General features: G+C 40.1%; 1 protein-coding gene across 1 annotated transcript in view; it reads left to right on the top strand.

Moving 5' to 3' along the window:
- Positions 1-5,908: 5,908 nt before the first annotated feature.
- LOC148429753 (single-stranded DNA-binding protein 2) overlaps positions 5,909-24,474 on the top strand; it is a 56,359-nt gene continuing 37,793 nt past the window's right edge. Inside the window, exon 1 of the mRNA XM_088425179.1 lies at positions 5,909-6,084. Within this exon, the coding sequence (XP_088281305.1) occupies positions 6,029-6,084 (56 nt within the window). The 5' untranslated portion in view covers positions 5,909-6,028. The remainder of the gene's footprint in view (positions 6,085-24,474) is intronic.

The following is a 24,474-nucleotide window of genomic DNA, read 5'->3' on the forward strand; positions in this document are numbered from 1 at the left end:
TAAATTTAATATAATTTATGAACACATTGATGTTGAGGATGAAAAGATGATAAGGAGTCAGTCTCCAAAAGTTACTCCCTTACACATTCATGCAGTGCTGTGACTTTTAAAAGCTGTACAATATGTACTAAGTGTCAAAGCATGGCTCACAGACCATCAATGATGAAGGCGAATTTTGGAGCATGTCTCCCCTCGACCAGACGCGGGTCACCGGGGTCCATCTGCACGGCACAGCCCGAAAAGGCAACTCGGGTCCCTCTTCCGAAGGGGCAAAGCGGTCAGGTGCAGTGTGAGCTGGCGACGGTTGAAGGCTGGTACCTTTGCTGTGACCTCCCCAATGCCAAATGCATGTAAGATTACATCTCTGATAAGTTATCAGTAAACCTTTTCATTTGACAAATAACAAGCTATTATTTGACACAAAATCAAACACTAATTGACACTAAATCAAATTTCTCACTATGGTAAAATGACCTAATTAAAAAACACCGCAGGTGTGGCAAACAATAAAACAACTACATTTTAGCTGATGATGCCTCAGGAGATGAATTGCAAATTGAATGTGGTCTTCAAAGTTGAGGCTAATTTCCTCTGTTGAGGGGTCGAACATCTTACACTTTAAAACGTTTAAAATCACAAATGATGTATTTGCTTGCTCTTGGAATTTACTTTTCTAGTTTTCTTTCAACAAACCCTGAAAGTTTGGGGTCAGTATCTTTTGCTGAGGTACTAGTTGCTATAGACATTTGAAATGTGTGACAAAACACATTTCCTCAAAACTCAGGATTTCAAACGGACAACATTCAAATTGCCGTAGTCGTCAGTTTTTGAGGTGTAAGCCTATTTTGTAAAAACTCATCACATAGGCAGGTGAAGGAAAGTTAATCTCCAAGCAGACTGATGTTGAATGACGGCTGAATGGCTCCTCCCACCTGTGGTCCCTTCTGAAGGTTTTTGATTTTCTCCAAATTGGTGTTTTTGAGTTTTTCCTTCCCCTTCTAGGAACTTTGAGCAGGGGATGCTTTTGTGCACCTACAACAAAAAGATGTCTCGACATGACCTCTTTTCACCTGTGAAGCCCTTTGAGACTTTGGCGATTCAGGGTTATACGAATAAAATTTGATTGATTGATTGATTGATTGATTGATTGATTGACTGGATGAACGGCTACCGGGTTGTTTGTTGAGGTAATCTCAGAACAGGTGATCTTTCAGTCTGATTTAAAGTCCATTTTTTTGGATGTCTGCCGTCAATGCGCCTTGTTCTTTTCGTTCAGCCATTCTCATTATGTATCTAACCATGCGGCTATTTGAAAACTGGAATAAAAATAAAAGAGTTATTCACTTGGTCGCAGAGGGAACCTAACATTTTGATGATCCGATCAAAAGTGATCTCTTGGAATACTATCCCCATTCCATTTTCACCTCTCTTCGCCCACATCATCCATAGTCTTCCTTCCCCTCCTCCTTTGTCTTCCTCCCCATCCTCTCAAACACGTGGCTGTTGCATGTGAGTGGTTGTCATGGTGATCAACCCAGAGGGACTCATCCCAAACTCAAAAGTTCTGATTGTCAGAAATAGAACTGTCTCCGAGGGAAAGGGGTTAATTTGGCACTGGGTGGGAGTGGGGGGGGGGGGGGGGGGGGTAGTGATAGATATGAGGGAAAGTGTAGTTGGGGTGGCTAAGAGATAACAGAGGAGAACAAGGCAGCATCCATTCCAAGTGGGTCACACCGCAGGAGCATTGCATAAGCATAAACACTGCTGTCCCTGTGCCGCGTCCCTACTTTGCACATACGCACACACCTGGACACGCGTACACTCTTGGCAAAGAGCTCGCGAATCATCCCTTTGGAAACAGCTCGCGGTGTTTGCTTCACGTGCTGAATGGTCCCCACCTGTTGTCCGCCTTGTTCTTTTCGTGCCCCTTCCTCTCAGTGGATTTGTTATATTGTGACAACCTGTGGAGTGGATCAACCTCACTGTTGACTGCCAGGAAGGATGGCAGCAACCCGATTCCCTGCTGCAAACATCCCCAGACACATGACTATGAGGAACATACATCTTGAACGATCAGTGGACATGGAACTTCACTGAGGCATTCGTGTGAATATGACTTTAACGTTGTAAATCAAAATACTTGTATCTCAGATTACTTTTCCTCTGAAATGAATGGCAATAACATTAATTGGCTTGAGCCTCTCAAAAAACATTTTTTGTCGAAATATTGTAGGTTATAACAGAATGCAATAGTGATGATATAAACTAAATCAATTTCAAAAGAAGTACGTTAAACTGTTTTTGCCACACATTTTGCTTCAATTCAGTGAATAATGTGTTCATCCTTTTTATGTATATGCTCTGTTCATCTGAGGGAAGTATACAGACATACAATTGCAATCATAAGATACTCAGAAAGCTAAAATAATATTAGTCATAGACAATGAAGACGAAATTGCCGTGAGCATTGTTATCATATCTGTCTACGTATGTTGGGCCACCATTTGTGTTCTGATATCTGTGGCTAAAGGCTTTTAACTCAGTGACAACTAGGGTAATTAACTCTAAAAATGTTTTTTTTTTCTTTTTTTATTTAAAAGATGTGAGAGCATCAGTGCACAAACTAATAGGTCAGCCTCAATATATATTAAACCAAATCTGTATTGATCGTTTTGATGTTGGTGAGGATTTGTTTTTTCTTTGAAAATATGTATAATACATAGTTTAAGCTTTGAAAAGCTTTGATAAATCTCTTTGAAGGAAATACCACACTTACAGTGCAGAAGTTAATATTTCCTAATTTTATTAATGAATCATCTATTCATCCATCCATCCATCCGTCTGTTTTTCATTTCATACTCTCAAAATAACCCTTAATGAATCGCAATCCAGGTGGATTGAACCAAAATTAATAGTTTCGATTAAAAATTAAATGTACAGCCCTTGAATTGTATTACAACACACATATATATATACATATATATATATATATATATATATATATATATATATATATATATATATATATATATATATATATATATATATGAATTGCCTTTAATTGAAAAAAATCCACATCCCAGGGTGATTCCACAACATCTGCCGTGCTCCGCTCCGTTGTGTTGCAGCGTGCCTTAGCACGACGCACCCATGCTAATGAATGAGAGCAATTCCACAGCATCGGCCGCGCTCTGCTCCGTTCCGCCACGGTCCGCCGTGGTCCGTCAACTTTACGCAAGACTTGAAAAATCTGGTCCATCGCGCACGCCGCCGTGTCATTCCACATTTCTGAAAGTAACAAACAGGAAAAAGAACGTGGTCTACATCCGGTTCCAAAAGCAAAATTTTGTTCTCTTTTGCTGAATGAATGAAGCCAAAAGCAAGTGCAAGCTTCTGGCTGTCTGTGCCATTGCCATCGAGCCGAAAGGAGCAAACGCTTTCCTCCTTTTAATTGGCACTAATGTGTGTACAAGTATATGTTACTGTTTAAGTTGCGATTCAATTAATTCACTTCAAAGTTACTGTAAAACGAACGTTGTATGTATGTACTCACCCATTATAAATGAAGCATGTGGAACATATTTAGTGTGTATTGTGTTTTCATTTATTCACATTTGTTTTCTGTTTTGAATGAATGTGTTAGCGTATTGGATTGACGAGCGCGCAAGAGAGGAGGGGAGAGTGCTAGACTCTCACTGAAAGAAAAAAAAAGAGATTTGAGCATGCGCTGTTTTAGCATTCACGGGTTCACAGTGAATGGGGCCCGTGTAGAGTCGCCTTCGGAGACCCGAGAAGCCCTTTTTAGGCTTATGCAATGAAGTGTTATCCAAGCAAACTTTCCACAAATGACCGAGTTGATGATCCCCGCGCATGCGTGGTTTGACTTCCCAAGGAATGTTAGGATGCTGCGCGGCGCATCGAGGCGGATCGGGAACGCAAGCAGTGGGCGCAGGTGTGCGTCACTTGTAGCGGATGGGGAATGGAACGGAGCGGAGTGCGGCAGATATGGTGGAATCACCCTGTTTGACCATTGTTATTCCATAGACCCATCTGGGATTGTGCATTGTTTGCTAATATTTAGCTAAACTTGGTATATCAGTCAAAGCTAAAGTCACATACTTGTTTTAAATACACAACACATCATTTCATTTATGTATGGTTCGATACTAAACTTCAAGAAGTGGTGATAAAAAGCTTGAAGTGCATTTTTGGAGGAATGATTCACTTTCTGCCAAACCATTGCTTGTTGTTAAGTGACTTGAGCTGAGTTCATTGCCGTCACATATATTAGAAAAACATTTGTTCTAAAGTCAAAGCAGAAAAAAAAAAAAGAATTGGCTGAATGACAGCTCCAAAAATCCAGCAGGCAACTTGTTTCTGTGTAGCTATAACTTGCGTTATTTCAGTATTGGAATCGTTCATGACTTGGATGTGTTGAAAGTGGGTATTTCAATATTGCAGATTACTTATTGTAATTCTACGATGGAGGGGCTAATAAGCTTGAATATTTTTACAAGCATGGATATCTCTATTGAATGGCCCGTCTGTAACCAAGAAAAGCACATTAGTAGCAGTGGCTACGAAGGCACAAGTGGTTTCTTTCTTTAAATTTTATTTAATTACATTGTTATCGTGATATGTTTTATAATATATAATAATATAGAACGGGATATATGATTTCAGATTTGGGAGAAGCATTGTCATGGAATGAATGAAGCTCATTTGCAGAACTGACAAGGGGAGATTTGCGGCAAATGATCAATACAGAAACAAGAACTAAGAGACACTATTTTCGCGCATCGCATCTGATTGTTTGAGGGTGGATGGACAGCTGTCACTTTTGTCTTTCCTCCGTGAATGACACCTTCTCTTTCAAGCCACCTCCCTCACTGTGGCTATTTCCTATTGATCTGCATTTTGGTTGGCTGATTTGGTGGTTGCTTTCTTCTTCTGCATGGTTCCTTGTTGACAGCTGTAGTAAGTCTGTCAATCGTACCTGACCATATATCCAAATACCTCCATCAGTCAAACAGTGACCACATTTCTATAGTTAATGTCACCCATAGGAGACCAGTGAGCTGTGTATGGGTGAGAAACAAGTAATTATGAAGCTGATAGAAAACGGAAAATCAATCAGAGACATTTCACAAATATCGCACAGCAAAACAACTATGAATAAGCGTCACTGGCCAAAATGAAACAGAACAGTTGTCGACTAAAGTCCATTAGCAGACTCAACCATAGAGAATACATTTTATTCATACAAAGAAGATACCGCAACATCAGAAAAAGAATAAAAAAAAGTGTCAGTGTCAGAGCCGTACGTAGGTCACATGGATACAACATCTTCACCCTTTCAGAAGTTACTGCTTGTCAGTTCAACACTAATGCACAAACTGCTGGGTAGTTGCTCCAACAGGTGATTGTTTGCTCGTCTCTGCTCCACCTGCCACGCTTTCTTTGTGTGACTGTTTTCAAGCATTCATCTTTGTCATATTTGCATCAACACGTATGTAAATGAATACTACTGTGAAGCAGCCTGTATGTGCAAAGAGTTTTTTTTTTTTTTTGCACACTCGTGTATGTGCATAGGCGGAGGGTGTGATTGTAAAAAAGGAGCAGCCCAAGCCAAAGCCAGTTGTTGGACGGTTTCAAATTCCCCTTTGCACTAACAGAGGAGGGAGGATGTGTGTGCGTAAGCGCGCTCTCGTGTGTGTTTGTGTGTGAGTCAGGAGAGCCTTTCCAATCAGGGAAGAAATGACAGACAGACACAGACAGACAGACCCTCAGAAATGGAAAGCAAAGGGGAGAGACGGGCAAGACAGGGAGAGCAGTGGGCGGGGCTTAGTCAACCGGGCGTGGCTTTCGTGGTGTCACTCACCCGCTGTTGCCTCTGTGAGTGGGCGGTCCTGCGTGAGGCGGCATCCAATAGGAGCCGACGCACCTCGTGTCGCCATGGTGACGGGGCTGTGCCCAAGGAGGTTGTGATGGGTTGACAGGTGCGTGACAATCGGAGCTCTCTGCAAGCATGTACGCCAAAGGCAAGAGTAGCAACGTGCCGTCCGACAGCCAAGCCAGAGAAAAGTAAGTTTTATTTATGGGGGAGGCTGATGGAGGAAGGGGGCGGGGAGGCACGTGCGTGTGCATCCGCGCGCAGGCAGGCAGCTCCCTGCACCAGCTCGGAAAGTTAACCGCTTGCTTTAGTCGGGGAAAGAGCGAACATTTGGACGTCTTTTTTCTTTACCTAATTCTGGACAACATAGGGTAGCATTCAAGCAGCGGTTTTCCGGCCGATTGTTTGCTTGGTGTGCTTATTATGAACTCGAGGATCGCTTTTGCATACGTATCTCACATTCATTACTGCTAACAGTGTTGTCCACATGCGAAAGAGAAACTACCGGTCGGCAGTGCGCGGATGCCCACGGGAGTGCACGCATTCGTCTGCTGCATGCACGAGTGCTTTGGAATTCTTGAAAATATTGAACAGAATTTGCGTGAGGATTTTTTTTTTCTAAAGTCATTGAGAATGTTTGTTTTGTTGGATTATGCGTAGCTCCACGTTACTTATCACGTAAAAAAAAATGTTTCGATTTTATGTCCTGGCGTAAATGTGTTGCTGGTTTGTGTTGTCAGAAATTTGCTCTTGAAAATGCTTGATTGTTGTCAGATGACACTTTTCTAACTGCCTTTGACTGTTTTGTCGGATGATTATGTGCAACTATTAACTATTTGCTATTAACCTTAAATGCTTGTTTTCCTTACTTACTTTACTTGCTACCACACCTTAAAAAATTAACCCCGCAATTTAGACATCAGAATTATTGGGGCTTTATTCACGTCATCAAACTTGTTTGTTGTCATGCTCAAGAGAAAAACTAAAAGTTTCTCGCCAATTTGATTGAGCCGAGCACTACTGCTGTCAGGTCACAGTATTTGTCAGCTTACTTTACTTGTGCTCTCTGTTTGTAAAAAAATCCGGTCAAAAAATCAGGCGAAATAAATATACATAAGCTTATATAAGTACCTCTCGTGAATTATACAGTGCAAGTATTTTGTAATAAAGTGTATTTCATATGTTTTAATTTGTATTTGTGCCAACCTATAACATTTGTTTTTGTGTCGGAGGATTCGTTTGCTTCAAATGATCTTTTTTTTTTTTTTTGCTCGTCTTGAGGTTTTGGCCAACATGGTGTTGCTCAATTTAATTACAAACACACACACAACTTTAATTCCAGGATGCCGTTAAAACTAAACAGAATTGTGTACTCCATCACTGGGGATGCCATTTTTGATTGAGCACAAACACTGGCTGTCAGTCATTTTGTCAATTATGGCGGAGTGATAGGGAAAAACAACGTTGAATGAAAAATACATGTTATACACATTAATACTAGAGAACCTGAAATGTTGAACCTGAAATGACACGGTATTTAATTAGTTCTCGAAACAACCTAGGTTAAAAACAAAATAGTTAAAGGCAATAAAAAGAAGTCAGCAAAGCAAAGAAAAAACAACTCTACACATTGGAATTGTGCCAGCAACTTTAAGACATTTTACAGTTTCTTGTTTGAAAAAATGTCAAACCAGATGCAACCTAATGAAAAGTTTGTCAATACACTGTTGACTTTAGATCAGAGGGTCTTGCTTTTGTGTCATGCAATTACCAAGATCCTAACCATCATCAGAGGGACCCTCACTCCATTCACTTTTGAATAATCAGATGCTTCAAAATTTCCTGCACCGTATTGAACTCTCTTGGGTTTTATTCATTTATTTATTTTTATAATTTCTAGTGTAGGCATCGTGGCAGACAAAGAGTCAGGACATTCCTCTCTGCTCCGAGGTTGAGGTTTCAAATCTCAACTTCCGTAAAGGAAAAGGAAGGAATTATGATTAAAAAAATGACTTTCCTCCACCGATTGGTTGGGAAAAACACAAGCTTCTATTGCCTTAAGACCTGTTCCTTCAGACTCAGGTTACCAAATATGGTTCCTTGCCCAATTAATGTCCTCCTAAAAGTTTTGTGTCAGTGTTAAGAAGGTCGCATGTTTGTCTTCAAAAGGCAAACCATTGTAAACAGTTCCTGTTTTGAATGTCCAAATATTTGGACCCGTTGTACCACTTAGATTCAGTGTGTTGTGGTCTAGACTATTGTATCTACGAGAGTGAAAAGGCTCTTGAAAACTTGTTAATTTTACTGTACGCATTCTGTAAAATTGGCAGTTATCTGTGCACAAAAGAGAGGCTTTATCTTGCGTGCCAGTGCCAAGCTGTGACAAAATACAGGACTGTCTGACAAGATGGAAAGACTGCGAAAGGCAAAAGGCAGGCAAGGGCGAGATTAATTTCGTTCTTAACAAGCTGCCTTGTTTATCAGTGGCGTGTATCAGAGAGGCAGAGCGGGTCCGACCGCTGCCGCCGAGCCGTTGTTTCTCATTTCTGCGGCACAGCGGGCCATCAAAGAGCGAGCGAGGGCGACAACAGATTAGAGAGAGAGAGAGAGAGAGAGGGAGAGCGGGGAGAGGAAGAGCTGGGGTGATGGAATTTGCTGGATCATTAGTTCATTGGTTGTAGCATTGACCTCAGGATGGACCCGCGCGGGCCGACATACATGCATTTGAAATCTAAATGCATTTGACCTCCGTGCAACTGCTCATCTGATGTGTCCCGTGTGTCCTTGCCGCACATGCACATAAAATGTGTCTTTAAAATAACTCACAGTCTGCACAATGTGCTTGGGATTTGGGAACCAGCTAAAGGAGACCACATTTTCTCTTTCTCCACAAATGTTGTTCGCATTAGTCTTTTTAATAGCCACAAATGGCTGGAAATGTCAGCCAGCCTCTTTGTTCTGGATAACAAAACAAAGACTTAACAAAAGAACAACATTCACCGCCACTTTTAAAAGCATAGATCATAATTGCCCCCAAATGCCCTTTATTTGAATGATATGTGCTCGTTAGTGAACCAAATGATTGCAGCCACAACAAAGGCGGCAACAGATGACACCCATATAGCTCTGATCAGCTACGCCATTAAAAGGGGCTATAAATCCTCCGTTCACGAGGATCATAATGTTCGGTTTTTATTGGAGAGAGGTGTTGATTTATTTTAGTGCTCTTTTAGGAGGTTGTGATTTGCTGTAGAACTGTGCATGGTGATATGGAAAGATGTTCCTAATATTTTGTAAGTGCCATAAAGCAGTGATCAGAGCGCAGCCACAGGCATCTACCCTTTCATAAACATGCAACTCAAAGGTGTCGGCTTAATTGACAGGTAACTGACTATCAAGCCCTCGTTGGCTGCCGTGGCAACCGCAGGCTGATTTTCACTTGGCTTCTCTGCGATTACGCCCATCGTCTCATCCTCAGACTCTTGCGTGATGAATCCGCGTTCCAAGAGTCATAATTTATTCTATGGGAAAGTAGGGAAAATGTTGAAGGATTCAAAGTAAACAAATTGATCGGAATTAGAAGTCATTGCTGGTAGCAAAGCTTTCCTTAAATACAAAAGAGACACTTCCTGCAAAGTGGTTGTAGTAGTTATTATTGGAGTGATTTTCGGCTTGACCAATTATGTAAAAAGAGAACTTTGCCCCTTGGAAGGGCTAATGAAATATTAATACAATACGGTGAAACCACATTCAGTGCAGAAGATTCATCCCGGAACCACTCACAGTTGGTTAAAAAAAAAAAAAAAACCTCACGCAAAATAAACTTTTTTACAGGGTCACACATTTGTAAAGCATTTAAAGGGACAGTGTGTAAGACTGTTTGTTTTTTTTTTTTAAATAAAAAGGAATAAATTAAATAATTGTAAATCTCAAAAACTTGCAAATGAATGCGTTCCTATCGAGCAACAGTATGTTTTAAATATAATCATAGGTCTCGTTATCATGAAATTATATTACATGGAGGGTGGCACTTCTCCAGGGGCGGCCATGTTTGTTATAGCTACGACAATGGTAAATGCAGCACCTGCAGCACCTCCTGCTGGCCGTAATGAAAAACAGTCAAATCCTTACACATTATCCCATTGAAGTTCTTCAAACACACCTTGTAAAAACATGAAAATGGGGAAACAATAAAATGCATTACAAATATACACTGTAGTGTTATCATGTTCCATATTGTTGCTATTGGGCCAAAGCCTTGATCTTTACAGGAAGTCAAAAATGGCCAGCTTTTTTCCAGGCACTGTTTTGTTCAATCTATATTACGCTACACCTCATATTGCCATTGTACACTCACATCAACACAAAAACATATATACAGTAGCTATTTTACTGTGCAAAAAAAGAAAAAAAAATCCCTCATTTAGCACAATGGCTTTCGATAAAGATAGTAAAAACACAAAAACAGTGACACAGTGGCAGAAAGAGCATTTCAAAGTGCGCAATCCATTAAGCCCCCACCATGCCAAAAGCCTTTGAAAAGTGTCACCAAAGCAAATATTTGTACGACAGCATCCAACCCCCCCAAATGTTAATGAACATAATTTCATTACCAAGTGTGATTCCTGCTGCATTGAACATTTAGCATTTGCTACTTGATGGCTAAGGAACACGCTGTAACTACTACTTTTTGGTCAGTGGAGAATAATGATCAGCTTCATGGGGTACATTAATGTAGTTTGTACTTTGAGGGACATCAATACTTGACTCCTTAGTAGCGCCATGTCTGAGTGTGAAATGTGGCTTTACATAGTGTGTTAATCACGTTATACAACATGAACAATGTGTTCCACACATTCTCCTTGTTTCTCAGAGAGCTAAGGTCTTCTCTGTCTGCTTGGCTGTACCTGTGTCAAGGCCTGCTCTTGAATGTGATTAAAAGTGACAGTACATGGTCACACGTTGTGTACTGCACTTGTTCAACAAGTTTAGCAATACACGTCACTGACAAACCGACTGACAAAGTCCACATAGGACCGGCTTTGTGTGAATTCTGAGCTGCTTTGTGCGCTTCCACAGTTTTCCTTGCCTCGCATCTGTACAACCTGATGCGCACACACTTGCACTCAGCTGCCCGCGACTTGAAATGAAATTCAAATGTTGATTTTACTGAAGTAAACCTGGAAAAAAGGCAATCGTCACACTGTCATAATTGTACGCCAAATGATGTTCAGTTTGATGTGCATCTGCCACCCGATGGTGGGGGTCTAGCTGTTTGTGGCGCGTGGCTTATCATTCTTAACACACACGTACACACACAGGCACACACATGCGCACGTACACGGCAACCTCTGGAACTAAATGTTTAGAAATTCCACTAGAAAGCTGTCTTTGCGGCATGGAAAAGGCAAAACATTTTGCACCCCTCCACTAGCCACGCCGACCATAAATGATTGTCTCTTGATAAATGATTATCTCACCATTCTGTAACTATACCTAAAACTGTATCTTTTTTAACATTGACAAAAAGCCAAAGCTGTATAAACCAGCTTTCAACAACTGTTAACTATTTTTTTCCCCATTGTATTTCATTCCATCCTTTTCCATTGGGGTCATCTGCGCACCCCCCTGGCTTCGCCTTGCGCCGCCCCAACGGGGCTTGCCCCACTATATGAGAAGGCCGGGTATAGGCCCAAGCACCGTCTGCATGCTGGGAGAGTCTCTCCACAGAAAAATACTTCAAGGCTACTACTCTGACTGGCAAAATGAGTTTCATTAGAGCAGCACACAACCTGTGTGTGAACATGTGTGTGTGGCGGTCTGTGTGCATGTGCAACACAATGTGGAATCCAATAGGTAAGCAGATCTGCACTGGATTTGTTGAATCAAAATTCACAGGTATAATTCTGTGGCAGTGTAATTTAGTTGCGCTTAGCAGTTGGTACTCACATTCTTGTACCAAAGCTCAACAAGCATATACAGCACATCTTGGAACCGTAGTCGTCATGGTAACAAAATAAACTTTGTTTATATCTGGAAAGTCCACGCAGAGGCTGTTTTGTGTGTTTTATTTGGCTTCTGTATTTTCTTTAATACTAAGACTGGATCTGTATACGCTGTACTTATTTTGCATAATTGTATTTATTATGAGTGCTGTTGTTCTGTAGTTGTTTAAATTTGATCTATACGTCTACATTGTTCTGAAAACCCATTTCAATGCATGCGCTCTACTGCTGAAGAACACACTTGCACCAAAGGAATTATGGTTGTGATGGTGTTGCTGATACATTCGGTGTGCTGATTTATGATCTCTTTCTTTGGGGATCAGCGTAGGCCACGCCATACGAGCACATTGACCGAGCTAAGCATCTAAAAACTGTGATTCAACATTGACACACACAAAAATACAATCCAAGATGGATGTTTTTATCATTTAGCAAGAATGGAGGACGGTCTTTTTTTTTTTTTTTTTTTAAGATATTTTTCATCATTTACCTTTCCATGAAAAAAAATCCCAACTACAGTAATTCTTTCTTCTTATATTTTGACCCACACCGGTCGGACTCCAGTGAGAATTGTTGCTATTCTAATAATAATGTACATGTTACCAGTTGAAATATAAATTGTCAAAATCGCATTCACAGAAACTGTTGGAATTTTGAAATGCTCAGTCTTTTTTTTTTTATACTGTCTAAGGTTTGAATTGGACAAATTATGAGAGTCGTTTAACAAGAGTTTACTCTGTTAGCATTGAAAGTGACCGCTGTAAACATAGTTCAGGTGATATCTGGTGGCACAGATTGTTATGTTTGTTTGACCCATCTGCCTCAAAAGCAGCAGGCCTAGTGAGACACAGTATTAATGTGTGTGTTGGATAACAGCAGTGAACACACGGTGTTTGCAACTCCGTAAGCCCAGCTGAGCTGTCTGCTTACAGCACTTTCCCCATATGTTTCATCCCTCATAATCAATCTCCATCTGTCCTCCGCGCTATCTCCAAGAATGGCAATGACAATAGTCAGTCATTATTACATTTCTATACCGAGTGACACTCAGTCATTTGAAAATCACAATTCCTCTTCATTGAGTTATTGTATTTTTAAGGGCTAACTGACACATTGCTGGAAGCTCTCCTGCCACATCAATTGCTGTGTTACCTGCAAAAATGATATGATCTCAATACAAAAGTTAGGGAAAGAATTATACCCTCAAACGACAATATTGCCAGAGGTATTCAGTTACTGTTTATTGTTGTTGTTACAAATTGTAATGCTGTAAAACAGCAGCTCTTCATTTTGGGAGTTGTTTATAATAGAGCAAGGTAATCTGAATATTTGGAATGATACATTATTCGTTCTACGCCACTACAAACTACCAGCATAGTTGCACGTGCATTATTTTCAAACCATCATGTTTCATTCACTGACATTAAGTAAATTAATCTTTTAAAAGCAATAAACATCATGTGGATTGAATTCTATTAGTTACAGTTTCTTTGTAAAGATTTTTTAAAGCTTATACACAGGTGTACCTAAATTTGGATTGCTCATCATTACTTTGTTCGTTACAACTAATTGCATTTTTCTATGTGAAAATGTTCTTAGAGACATTGTAAAATGTGTATATATATATATATATATATATATATATATATATGAAATTAGGGTTCAACATGGTCTAAAACCAAGGCCTTATCTCCATTTTTAAACTTTGCATGTCATGGATCTCATGAATTTTGAACACACACCTCGTTTAACTATTGCAGATATGCGAAATTTATTTAGCCATTTTCAGCAGTGAGAAGTTTATTGGTCTATAACTGATTTAATAACATTATTTTCGTGTATAAACCTTTAAACGCCCATTGTGCACTGTGCTGTCAACTGAAAATCAGGTGTACTCAGGGTACACATAACCAACATCACATGCGCAATCCCAGAGGTCAGGTGAGCCGTGATTGATAGTTACCTGGGCCTAAAGCACATGGCATGTCCTTTTCAGTTGACAGCAAGTGGAAATGCGTTTTTAAAGGTTATCTGCATTAACTGAACCCATTCACCACCAGTAACAAGTACAGAAACCAAAAATACATTCTAATTGGGCTGGCAATGACTGGGTCAATCGAATGTTCACGTTTTACTGGTGAAAATGTCTAAATGGATCCAGTATCTCTTAACTGTCAATTAATTTCCACTACTGTAGACATATGTGCATTCATGAGCTACTACTAATTTTGTTACGTTTGGTGACGAGATTGCAAGATGCATGGTGGGCGTGGGATACAGTTGCGTCAGAACGCCTATTAAGGTGAAGTTGGCCTGCCAAAATCCCAAACTTGACAGGCTGGATCCACGCTGTCACAGAATTTAGGATATGCTGCGCTTGAAGCAGTTCTTTTAAGCAGACAGACAGTTCACTCTTTGTTACCAAAAAGTCAGATGCACTGGCACGCCCAGAAATGTGCAACGCTGTCTCCCAAATTCCCAAACACGAAAAACTAGATTTGCGCCTGTACGAAATTGTAAATATGCAGGAATTCAGACCGAACGCATCTACCTAATTAGAGCCCATTGTGTTTTAAGAAAGAGATTTAAAAAGATATTAATTAGATCAATTAATTACAACTCTTTAATTAATTGCTTAGGTATTTTAATCCATAGGTGTCGAGCTTCAGCCCTCGAGGGCCTGTATCAGGCATCTTTTTCCGGTTTTCTCTCCCCAACAGACCTGATTCAAATGATTTGCTTCTTAGCAAGCTCTGCGGGAGCTTGAAAATGACACTAAGCATTTGAAACAGGTGTGTTTGAAAGAGAAGGTTCGGAAACAGGCAGGACACCGGTCCTCACGAACTGGACTTGACACCTATGTTCAGCACTAGATTGAATTGACCACTGACTGACTGACACTTTGTTTGTTTCGCTGGGCACTGTTTAATCCAAAGTCAAATACGCTATGGAAAAATGAAATACTTTTTCATCTTTGAACATTGTCAACAGTCATCCAAATATGCATAATGTATTGAGAAACAGATGTGTAAATTTACTTTACAGGGACATTATGATCTCCTAAGCATGTCTTGGTTTCTGTTTGCATTTTGCTTTGATTCTTTAAAATACAAAGCACATAAGTGGATGATGACAGCTTCAGAAAATTGGCGCAGAAGAAGTATTTGAACCTGCTAAACACATTGACACCCATGCTAAAAGTTGTCTTTTATCCGCTGGCATCCCCGGAGCTTACCAGTAACATAGAACTATCAAAGTCAGTCTCAACCTTCTTTTGAAGGTGGGTGTTGCGCTTGCGTGTTCCTCTGATGAACACAAGCAGAAGTGGGACAGGGAGATGTGTCAATCAAACGACGGGTACTGTAAGCCTCGGGTCCTTGGGAATGGATCAAGGCTACAAAAGACCTCGTTCAGCATCGGATCGCATGTGAGGGGGAGCTTGATGGAGGGAAAAGAAGTAGAGTGGGGCCGGTCTCCGCACAGTCTTTTGTCATACCTTTGAAAAGACGGCTGAGTGAATTTCTCAATGTTTGTCCCTTGGGAGCTCGCGGGTGTCCTCAAGTGCTTTTGTTTTAATTAGAAACCCACCATTACACTTCTCCCTTCCTTCCGCTTTACTTCCTTTTTAATATATCTAATTGTCACTCGGATCTGTAAAGTAACGCCTGCACTTTTCCAATAAGAAGAGCGCATTGTAGGTGAGACAATCATGGTCTGTTCTGTTGCCGTTGGCCGTGTTGTTAGCGGTAGCATTTGTGGCTTTCTCTGGAAGTTTTGTGATGCATACTGGAGACGGCTCGACTGTTAACCGCAGCAGCACGCCAGGGAGAAGCACGCTCTTGGAACACTTCCTGTAACTTGAGCTACAATTGCGGAAGGAACACTCACAAACACACCACAAAGGCTTAGTAGTGGAAGCCCGCAGATTTTGCTCGGATGAGTATTTCTGCTCCAGATTGCGTATCACTGAGAATGCCTCGGACAAGGCACAGATTAACAAATGTTACATTTTTGTCACAACTTGCGCCTTTTCACGTTGTACATTTTTCATCAGTGCGGTCATAATGTTTTTTTTTTTTCTTTTTTGTAACAACGTTTTTCAATAGTGAAGCTAATTTTGTAATTTCAAAACATAGTGTCCACAGAAGCTACATTTTCAGGCAGTTCAAAACCATAAATCCAGAGGTGTCGTTAGCTAATATGGATTTTTTGTAGTTTGTTAAGGAAATCCTTGGACGCTGTCTCGTTACAGCTATAACACTGTGATTATTCTGAACATTTGTGCATCAGGATTTAGGACAGTTTGTTTGATGAGGAGAAAGATTTGGACCCTGGTGAAGACAGGACAAAAAAAATTGAAGTAGAAGAAAGTCGTCATATACAAAAATCCAAAATAACCACAGTGAACATCGGAAGGTAGGACTAGTCTTGTAACCCTAGACTTGGAAACTAAGCTAGAATGAAACTAAAGGAACTAAACTTGGAAACTGGAAAACTAGGAAGACAGCTTGAGAGCTTCTCTTGACTTCACTGACAACATACTGCCAGACATCAGTCTTATATGACATTACAAAGCAGTATCATAGCAACTGCATAGGAACGTATACGCCGTGGAACCAACCATTCAGAACTGTAAATACAGGACGTTATAAGACAAAGGCGATAACTGCATAAAAATCGGTAAAACGTGACAATTATAAATACATGACTATTCAGCAATCGTATGACAATTTCCGATTCCTTGACAGTACCATGCCCACCAAACTCTGTCACCTGTCACCTTTTGCCAGGCTCTGACCATTCTAGCGCTCTTTCCTGTGAGCGTCACATGTTCCTGTTTCCAGGGTAGGAGCTTGTGACTCCTGCTGAACTGTTCTTTAGTTTTCAAGCCTTGACCAGCAATGATGGAAGTCCACAAGTGATTGTGACATGCCAGACTTTTTCCCTACTCATTCATGTTTTGCAATGGTGCACCTTCAGCAAACTTGGCTCCCTGTTTTGTGGTTATAAGGCCGGACAGTGCCCCCACTTTTCCCCCGATCCTGCTTACCGGCGGTGTGCGCCCTGCGACTGCCATGGTTCCAGTTCTTATTTGCTGGCATCTCACGTCCTGTGATCGCTGTGGTTCCTATTCCTGTTTGGCGGCATGGCATGCCCTGTGTTTGGCCTCGTTTTCTGTGGCACAAGGTAGTGCCCTTGAATCCTGTCTCCTCTTCCTGTTTCCCGGTGTCATATCTTAATCAGTCGTGCTGTAGTTGCTAAAGGGTTATTTGTTTGTAATTGTCACTAGGGAACCACGAATGCAACTCACGTGACAACACGTGGTCGTGACAACATTAATGACCTGACAACAACTGAAAGACAATCAGTGAACTAAATACACACGCACACACACACACATACACACACACACACACACACACACACACACACTGATTACACAACAAGGGACACCTGGACAAGGGACATGAGCTGCCGGGAGCTGATTGGATGACACGGGGAAGTGAAAAGACGAGCATAGGTGGAGAAAATCAATCTAATAAGACTGACGCACGGGGACCAGAAAACATGAACAACTATGAACAAAACAAACACAAACCCAGAGCATGGAAGGACAAAATAAAAACTAATACAAACCCAGAACAAAAAACACTGATACACAAATACCACCCTAGAATATAACATTATCATCTTCCTCATACAAGGTATGCACTTACTGTTGTGACTGGTTTGTTCCTTGATGATGTATCCGTTTCTATGCAATTGCTATGGTCCTTTAGTTTGCTTTGTTGCAGTATACTATATGGGATCGATGTCTGACCCTAATTTCTGTGACACACCGTCAGAATGTTAAGTTAAGTAAACCACTCAAGCTGTCATGTTAAGCTATCTGTCCAAGTCTGTAGTTTCTTGAGCCAGTTTCTGTGTCTGGTGTTGCAAGACTAATTCTAGTTTCTAATGCTTGCTGTGGTTACTTTGGATTTTTGTATATAAAGGTGTTCTTCTTTTCCACTTCTGATTTATCTATTCCTATGAATGTTGAATTTATTTACCTTAAATCACATCAGCTTTATAGGAAATGAAACAAAAGCTGTATATGCCTAATAATATTGATTTATATGTAAAACTTTACCACTTAGTTCCAATGTGAGTTGCTAACATAGCTGCTGTGCCTTCTGTGACGACTGCTGCTGTTATTCCACCGTCATTGATATGCAAGCAGCATAGCACCGACGCCATTGCAAGGTTAAGCATGCGTGACGGCCAGGCTTAGAAATTGCTTAAGACATACACACTCCTTTTTTTTCTGCATTGACTGCTACGTCTCTGTATCCCTGCATTGGTGTTTCTACACCCTTCTCTCTTTTTGTGCATTTGGTTGAGCAGCAAGTTCTTCAGCTTTACCATGCTCACTTGACTGCACAGAGGTGTCTGTCCTCCAGACACCAGCCTCGATTTTATCCTTGATGTCATTGAGGGAAGAAAAAAAAAACCACACACACATCACCTTGCCTTAGAATTTTCAAGGTCTGATTCACGTTTGTTCGGGATATAGAAAATGTATTGAAACACTAACTGGGGGTAAAAAAAAAAAGAAGTTAATTTTCCAAGATGTAATATTATGCTTGCAATCTAAGAGTACAGTTGGGGAAGTCCTTTTTTTGTGAAACTATACATTAGCTGAGTGAAAACCATCTTGGTGAAATTCAACTCTGTGAACCACAACAATACTACAGATTAAAATTGTAATGTAATGCCAAAATACTGGTTCCATACATACTGCAGCACATTTAAGACTATGTAAGATTATGTAAGAGAATTAACTCCAAAAAGATCATGAGCGTGGATTCTCCCATAACAAAAATTTAAAAAAACAAAATGTGGCATGGTTTGATTTTTGTTTGACATCTCACCATTTTGTTGTCCAAACAAATGAAGGGTTATTAGTGCTGTGATGAAAGGCAATTTTACCAAATAGAAAAAGAACCCAGAGTAGAAAACTTGTCACATTAATCTACTTTTCCCTAGAGTGGTGTTGGGATTTCTTTTATACGGTACAAGTCTCATTTGAACAACATGCAGATGGATGTGAGAGGAGAGCATCCTGGAGCATCAGATTTCCCATCAAGAGGAGGGAGGTGTCCAATTTTACGACAGAGTCTTGGAAGCAGATTCAGTCTTGCACCGTGTGATGGTGAAGATAGTTTGTGAATTAGATGAATTGTATGAAATATGTTTCATTCTAAGCATTATTACTCCTATGATATCTATCTATCTATCTATCTATCTATCTATCTATCTATCTATCTATCGATCTATCGATCTATCGATAAAATAAAATGTTAATAATTGTAATAATAATAATAATAATAATAATAATAATTTGTCTTAAATCCGATGATGGATACCTGTTAGTTGTAGCTCACATTTTGCGGGGCATTAGCATAAATGTTTAACCAGTGTTAATGGTGAAATGTTAAAAAAGTAAAAATGCTCTACCTTAATTTGGATAAGAAGTACAGTGAAGTTTTAAGTTCTGCTTTGGATATATAAACAATTCCAAAATCAGCATTTCTCTGCCTGCCATGATGTAGAATAAGCTAGACTTGTAATGAAATGTAAAGACACATTCTATATTTATTGTATTTTTTTGTGAATAGCACTAATCGGTTATTATCAGCTGCTATTGATTTTTCAATTTCATTAGATGGTGTAAGATGAGAGTTAATAATAAATATTCAATGACAAAATGGTGTGAAAACAAGCAAAAATGAAATTGGCGTCACATGGCTAATGATTCAGAATAGTTGACAGATTGACTTACCTTAGCTAAAACAGCACAGATTTTAATCAACATTAGCCTCAAACTACATAACAGTTAGCATGATATGAGTCCGCTGCCTCACCAGTAATCAAATCATTACACACTTTTGCCACCTGTGTAATTTTAATATTGGCAGCATTTGACTGATAATGAACAACAGAGATGCCTTTTAGAAAAAAAATGTAAATATCAAAAATGTAGAAATGTACCGCATGCAAAGTTTGAAACATGCATATTCTAACCATGTTAAACGTCAACAACTGTTCAAATAGTACAACGATTCATCTGATATGATCTTTTTTGTCTACTTTACTGTCCAACTTTATGGTTTTGTTGAAATTAAGATTTACGAAGTAGTGTGGACAAAGTTGAACAAGGAAATCACTCCAAAAATTCATTTGTGTGCTTCCATGGGTGAAATTAAACAAATGTCCCATGAGAGGTGACTCAATCTCAACAAATCAACCCAATGAAATGGAACTAAAATCAAGGAACAGGTGCATTTGCTTCCGCTTGTATTCAAACCAACCCTTTTGCATCCCTCTTTGCCCCCCCCCCCCCCGGTATAGAAAAATGCTAAAGTCGATGATTTGTTTTAAATCATTGCATTAGTTTGTTTGTTGCTCGCCATTTGTGTCTGTTGCTCCTGCACGGCGATAAGCTGGCATTTCCTGTTATCTCAGCACCACGCATTGTTGTCTGCGCTGTGAGACAGTGGAGTCTCGCCGCTGCTGACAGAACAACAACTGTTTCACTGAGCCTCATTGTGCCAGGGTGATTGCTTAGAGGTGTCTTTCTCATTGTGTTGTCTGCTCAAGTCTTAATTCCTGCCACACTGATGTTTTGTATTCTGCCAGGATTGCAGTAAAGCCAAGCAACCAATCAACTGGCAGGACTCAGCAGTCACAGCGATTCACTGACATGTTATTGGGCTCTGTTGAAGATAAATGGGAGTCTTTACTACGAGTACTTGTTGCAATTGATCTTGTCATTCATAGTGTTTTGTAGAAGAACTACCAAAGTAGCGTGGCCATTACACATCGGGAACGAGTGCGGATGATTTACATTCTGATTTGATTAATGTAGACAAGTCATCATTGATTCATCCGTCAAAATGTTGTTGTCAAAATGGGAATGCTTGTATTCTTCAAGTATTATATTCTGGGTGATTTTGGCATATGCGTTTGCGTAGATCATTGGAATGTTCGTCCACAAGCTCGGTATTAACAGAAGGCTCTCGGTGCAGGTATTTTTATTTTACGATTAGGCATTTGACTAGTTTTTCTGAATGAAGTATGCAGCGATCTGATTTATTGGAATTTGTTATATTGATGCACTGAAGAATATCTCTGGTGTCACTGTTTGTTTCCAAGTAGGTGTTTAAATGGGCATGCAAAGGCCTTGTTCACGCTGCCAGTCAAAATCCTATTTTTGGCCGATGCAGATTGAAACCGGATCGCTTGTTTATACTCTGAACAGTCACGAAACACTCTAAATCTGATTTTTGCAGGACGGATTGAGGCAAAATATAAAAGGTAGTTTCATATCCGATCTTGACAGAGTTTGACGTCACTCTACGAGACGTAGCGTGTACCCATTATTTAGTTGAAAAGTGGAAGTCGTGCGGCAAGTACTACACTTGTTTTCATAAAAGAAATGAAGAAAACACTTTTGTTTGTTTGTTTGTGTATATTTTTATCGAGGAGAAGCAAAAGAAAAACAAGTACAGTACTCACATTCGGCAGTACATTTACCGATCACGTTCACAGTACAAGATCTAACAGATACTGTACATAAAAGCTCCTTTGAAGCGCAAAAGGCAATGGCTAGTACGCGAGCACATTGCAGGGTGGACGTGGACACATTTTATTATTTATTTGATGAACTAAAATCAGAAGAGATGGATGTAAAACCAGGCTGCTGAGAAAACACAGCAGAAAATGGGTCCTGCACTAGCCGCTTCAGTTGGTGACACGGTGTGCCAATACAACAACTAGTACACATGGAAGCAGTTCGAGAATGGGCTGCTGATTGAAAAATAATTACCGTCAATTAATGGGAGCCGAGAGCACTCTGCCCTCTCAAGTACAAACACTCTCAGAGTTAGGCACGGGCGTTGGAGTGAATAGTTTGAAGACATCTTGGTTGTTTTAGCCACTGTCGCAATTATATGACGTCAAACGCTACATGTGCTGGATGACACCTCATTTTCGTCGTTGCTGCTACAGCGATCCTTCAGATGGCTCAATAATGTGGCCTAGTATGAATGGGGCCAATTTGGATTTGGACAGAGTGGACAGTCAGCCCCAAAAATCAGATTTTGGGAGTAATCCGATCGGAATCAAATATGCCTGCAGTCTGAATGCAGGCTAGTTGCTGCTCTAAATGATCATGTACTTCTATGGATCACAAATAATGTGAAACAGAATCAACAGCATCTTTGCTGGTTCTGATTGAGTAGCGTGCTTTATTTTGCTTCCTTTATTTAGAACACGATCAACAGCCAACCACATGACAACATCCAAATACTTTGCAATCTATTCATCCTATCTTAGTTTTTTTTTTATGTATCCTGTAAGTATATTTGTTATTGGAGTGACTATAGTAACAAAGCAATTTTAGTGAATGTTGTTCCCACGTCATACTGTATAATTGCTTTAAGTTAATAATTTGTCTTTATTAATGCTTTTGGGTATAGACACTATGCACTGGGTGGTGGTTTGTCGCTACAGCTGATACCATGGTGTAACTGTTGGAAAGTGAGTTGAGTTTATGACCTGTGAACAGCTGATTTTTTTGTCTGCATTTATGGATTTAAGTTTGATTGGTCACACATTTTTTACTTCTGATTATGGTCTAGATCATCATCTTCCTAGAGAAGTTGTTTATGTGTGTGCACGACAAATCAACACTGGACTCTGAAAGAAATAATATAAATAAATATCATCATCCTTCTAAAGCAGCCTGTTCGATACACATAATTTGCGTGAAAAGCAAGGAGCATGAATGTGATTTAGAGTTTCATTGAAAAGATGTAGATTTTCTGCTTCTGGTGTTTTACCTAACATGATTTATTATTTTCAGTAGGACCTGTTTGAATTGTCAAGAGTCGGTGTATTGTCACAGTAAACCAAATTTAACTAGCAGAAAAAAAAATGTTAGAAGTAAGTAGCAAATTAGTAAAAATGTTAGAAATAACTAGCTTTTAACTTTTGGGAGTCATGTTGGTAATACTACCGTATTACTATGTTTACAGTAAGAATTTTCAGTGCATTCCAAACATGTTTTTTTTCCTGGCTGATGGGGATTGTAGGAGGGTGGGGGGGGGGACTCAAAAGAGGTCGGCAGTCAGACTTTGAAGTACAACTGAAAGAAAAGTTTCCTTCAAAAAGGACACCGTAAAGCCCTATTGATCTATTCTACTTGATTTTTCCGCATTTTCATTTTACATTTCGTTGTCCCAAAGTTTAGTGCCAGGGGCAAATTCTGGGATATGAAAATAATGAAATAAAAACAAAAGGTGAGCCAAGGAACACATGACTTCATGACTACTCCTCCCCATCAGGATATGATTTCATTCTTTGGACTTAAACTCTCAGGTGTGCCCTTTCCCCTTGCAAATTCTTCCCTTTGCAGGGGGTCATTTCTCAGTGGGCTACTTTTTTTCCCCTTCATGTCAAGGCAGCGCTGATTACAAACATTTTCTCCTCAGCACCCTCCGTCACCAATCAGGATGACGTTGTGGCCAAACTGCACCAGCGTAGATGAGATCGTGTCAAATTGGAAATGGAACAAGACGCCCCTTTGTCCAAATCTCCAGAAAAGACGACTAAGAGCTTCATTATGTGCTGAGGAAGTGAGGGGGATAAAGACAATGACAAACATTTGCTCAGCAAAGCTGTGGGTAAGACAATTTCAGTACAGACAAAACATGGAACACCAGAAGATGAAAGAAGGTTTATTTGAGTACAAATGTCTTCCCCTCAGACTGTTTCCATGCGGGATTATGACATGTCTCGCTAATCTTCAAAGCTGGAGTGAACTTTTCGCTGCTCCTCCCACCACTCAGCTACATCCCAAACCTGCTGCACACATCTATTCAGGAACCTCTGAGAGAAAACACTTTATAGGAATCGCACTACAAGCGCGCTGCATTTAGCAGAAGCCATTAGAGAAACCTCAAGGGATTCCTTGGAAGCGTAATGGAGAATATAGATTCAATTTATGATCATCAGCAAAAATGCCAATTAGGGATGCATCCGTGAAAAGCCAGTGATGTATGGACGCAGCTCACAGCCACTCGGAGATTAATCGAAAGCATCACTTGGAGAGATATAGGGGCTAGGAGAAAAAAGTCAGCACGTAACAAACTTCATTTCAATTAAAAGTTTGTATTTTGAGATGTACAAAACAAAATATAATATACACACACACGCCAATCAGTAGAAACATTTCAAGCAATATTTTTGAGATGACACTATTAACAAAGATCTATCCCCAAGTGTTCAAGCTTTTTTGTGTTACTTTCAAGAACAACTGAAACACTAAAATACACGTAGTCAAATGTAATCCAAGGTTTCATTTAACGCAGGGGTCACCAACATGGCGCTCGCGGGCTCCAGGTAGTCCCCAAGGATCACGTGAGTAACCCACTGGGCTGTTTCGCAAATAGGTTAGAAAATTGTGATTTTCTAGGAATTGTACAATTACATTTACATTACATATTATACCTAATTCACATATTCACACAG

This window comes from Hippichthys cyanospilos, chromosome 1 (assembly GCF_059441005.1).
Source record: "Hippichthys cyanospilos isolate Australia breed blue-spotted pipefish chromosome 1, RoL_Hcya_1.0, whole genome shotgun sequence".
Classification (NCBI taxonomy): Eukaryota; Metazoa; Chordata; class Actinopteri; order Syngnathiformes; family Syngnathidae; genus Hippichthys; species Hippichthys cyanospilos.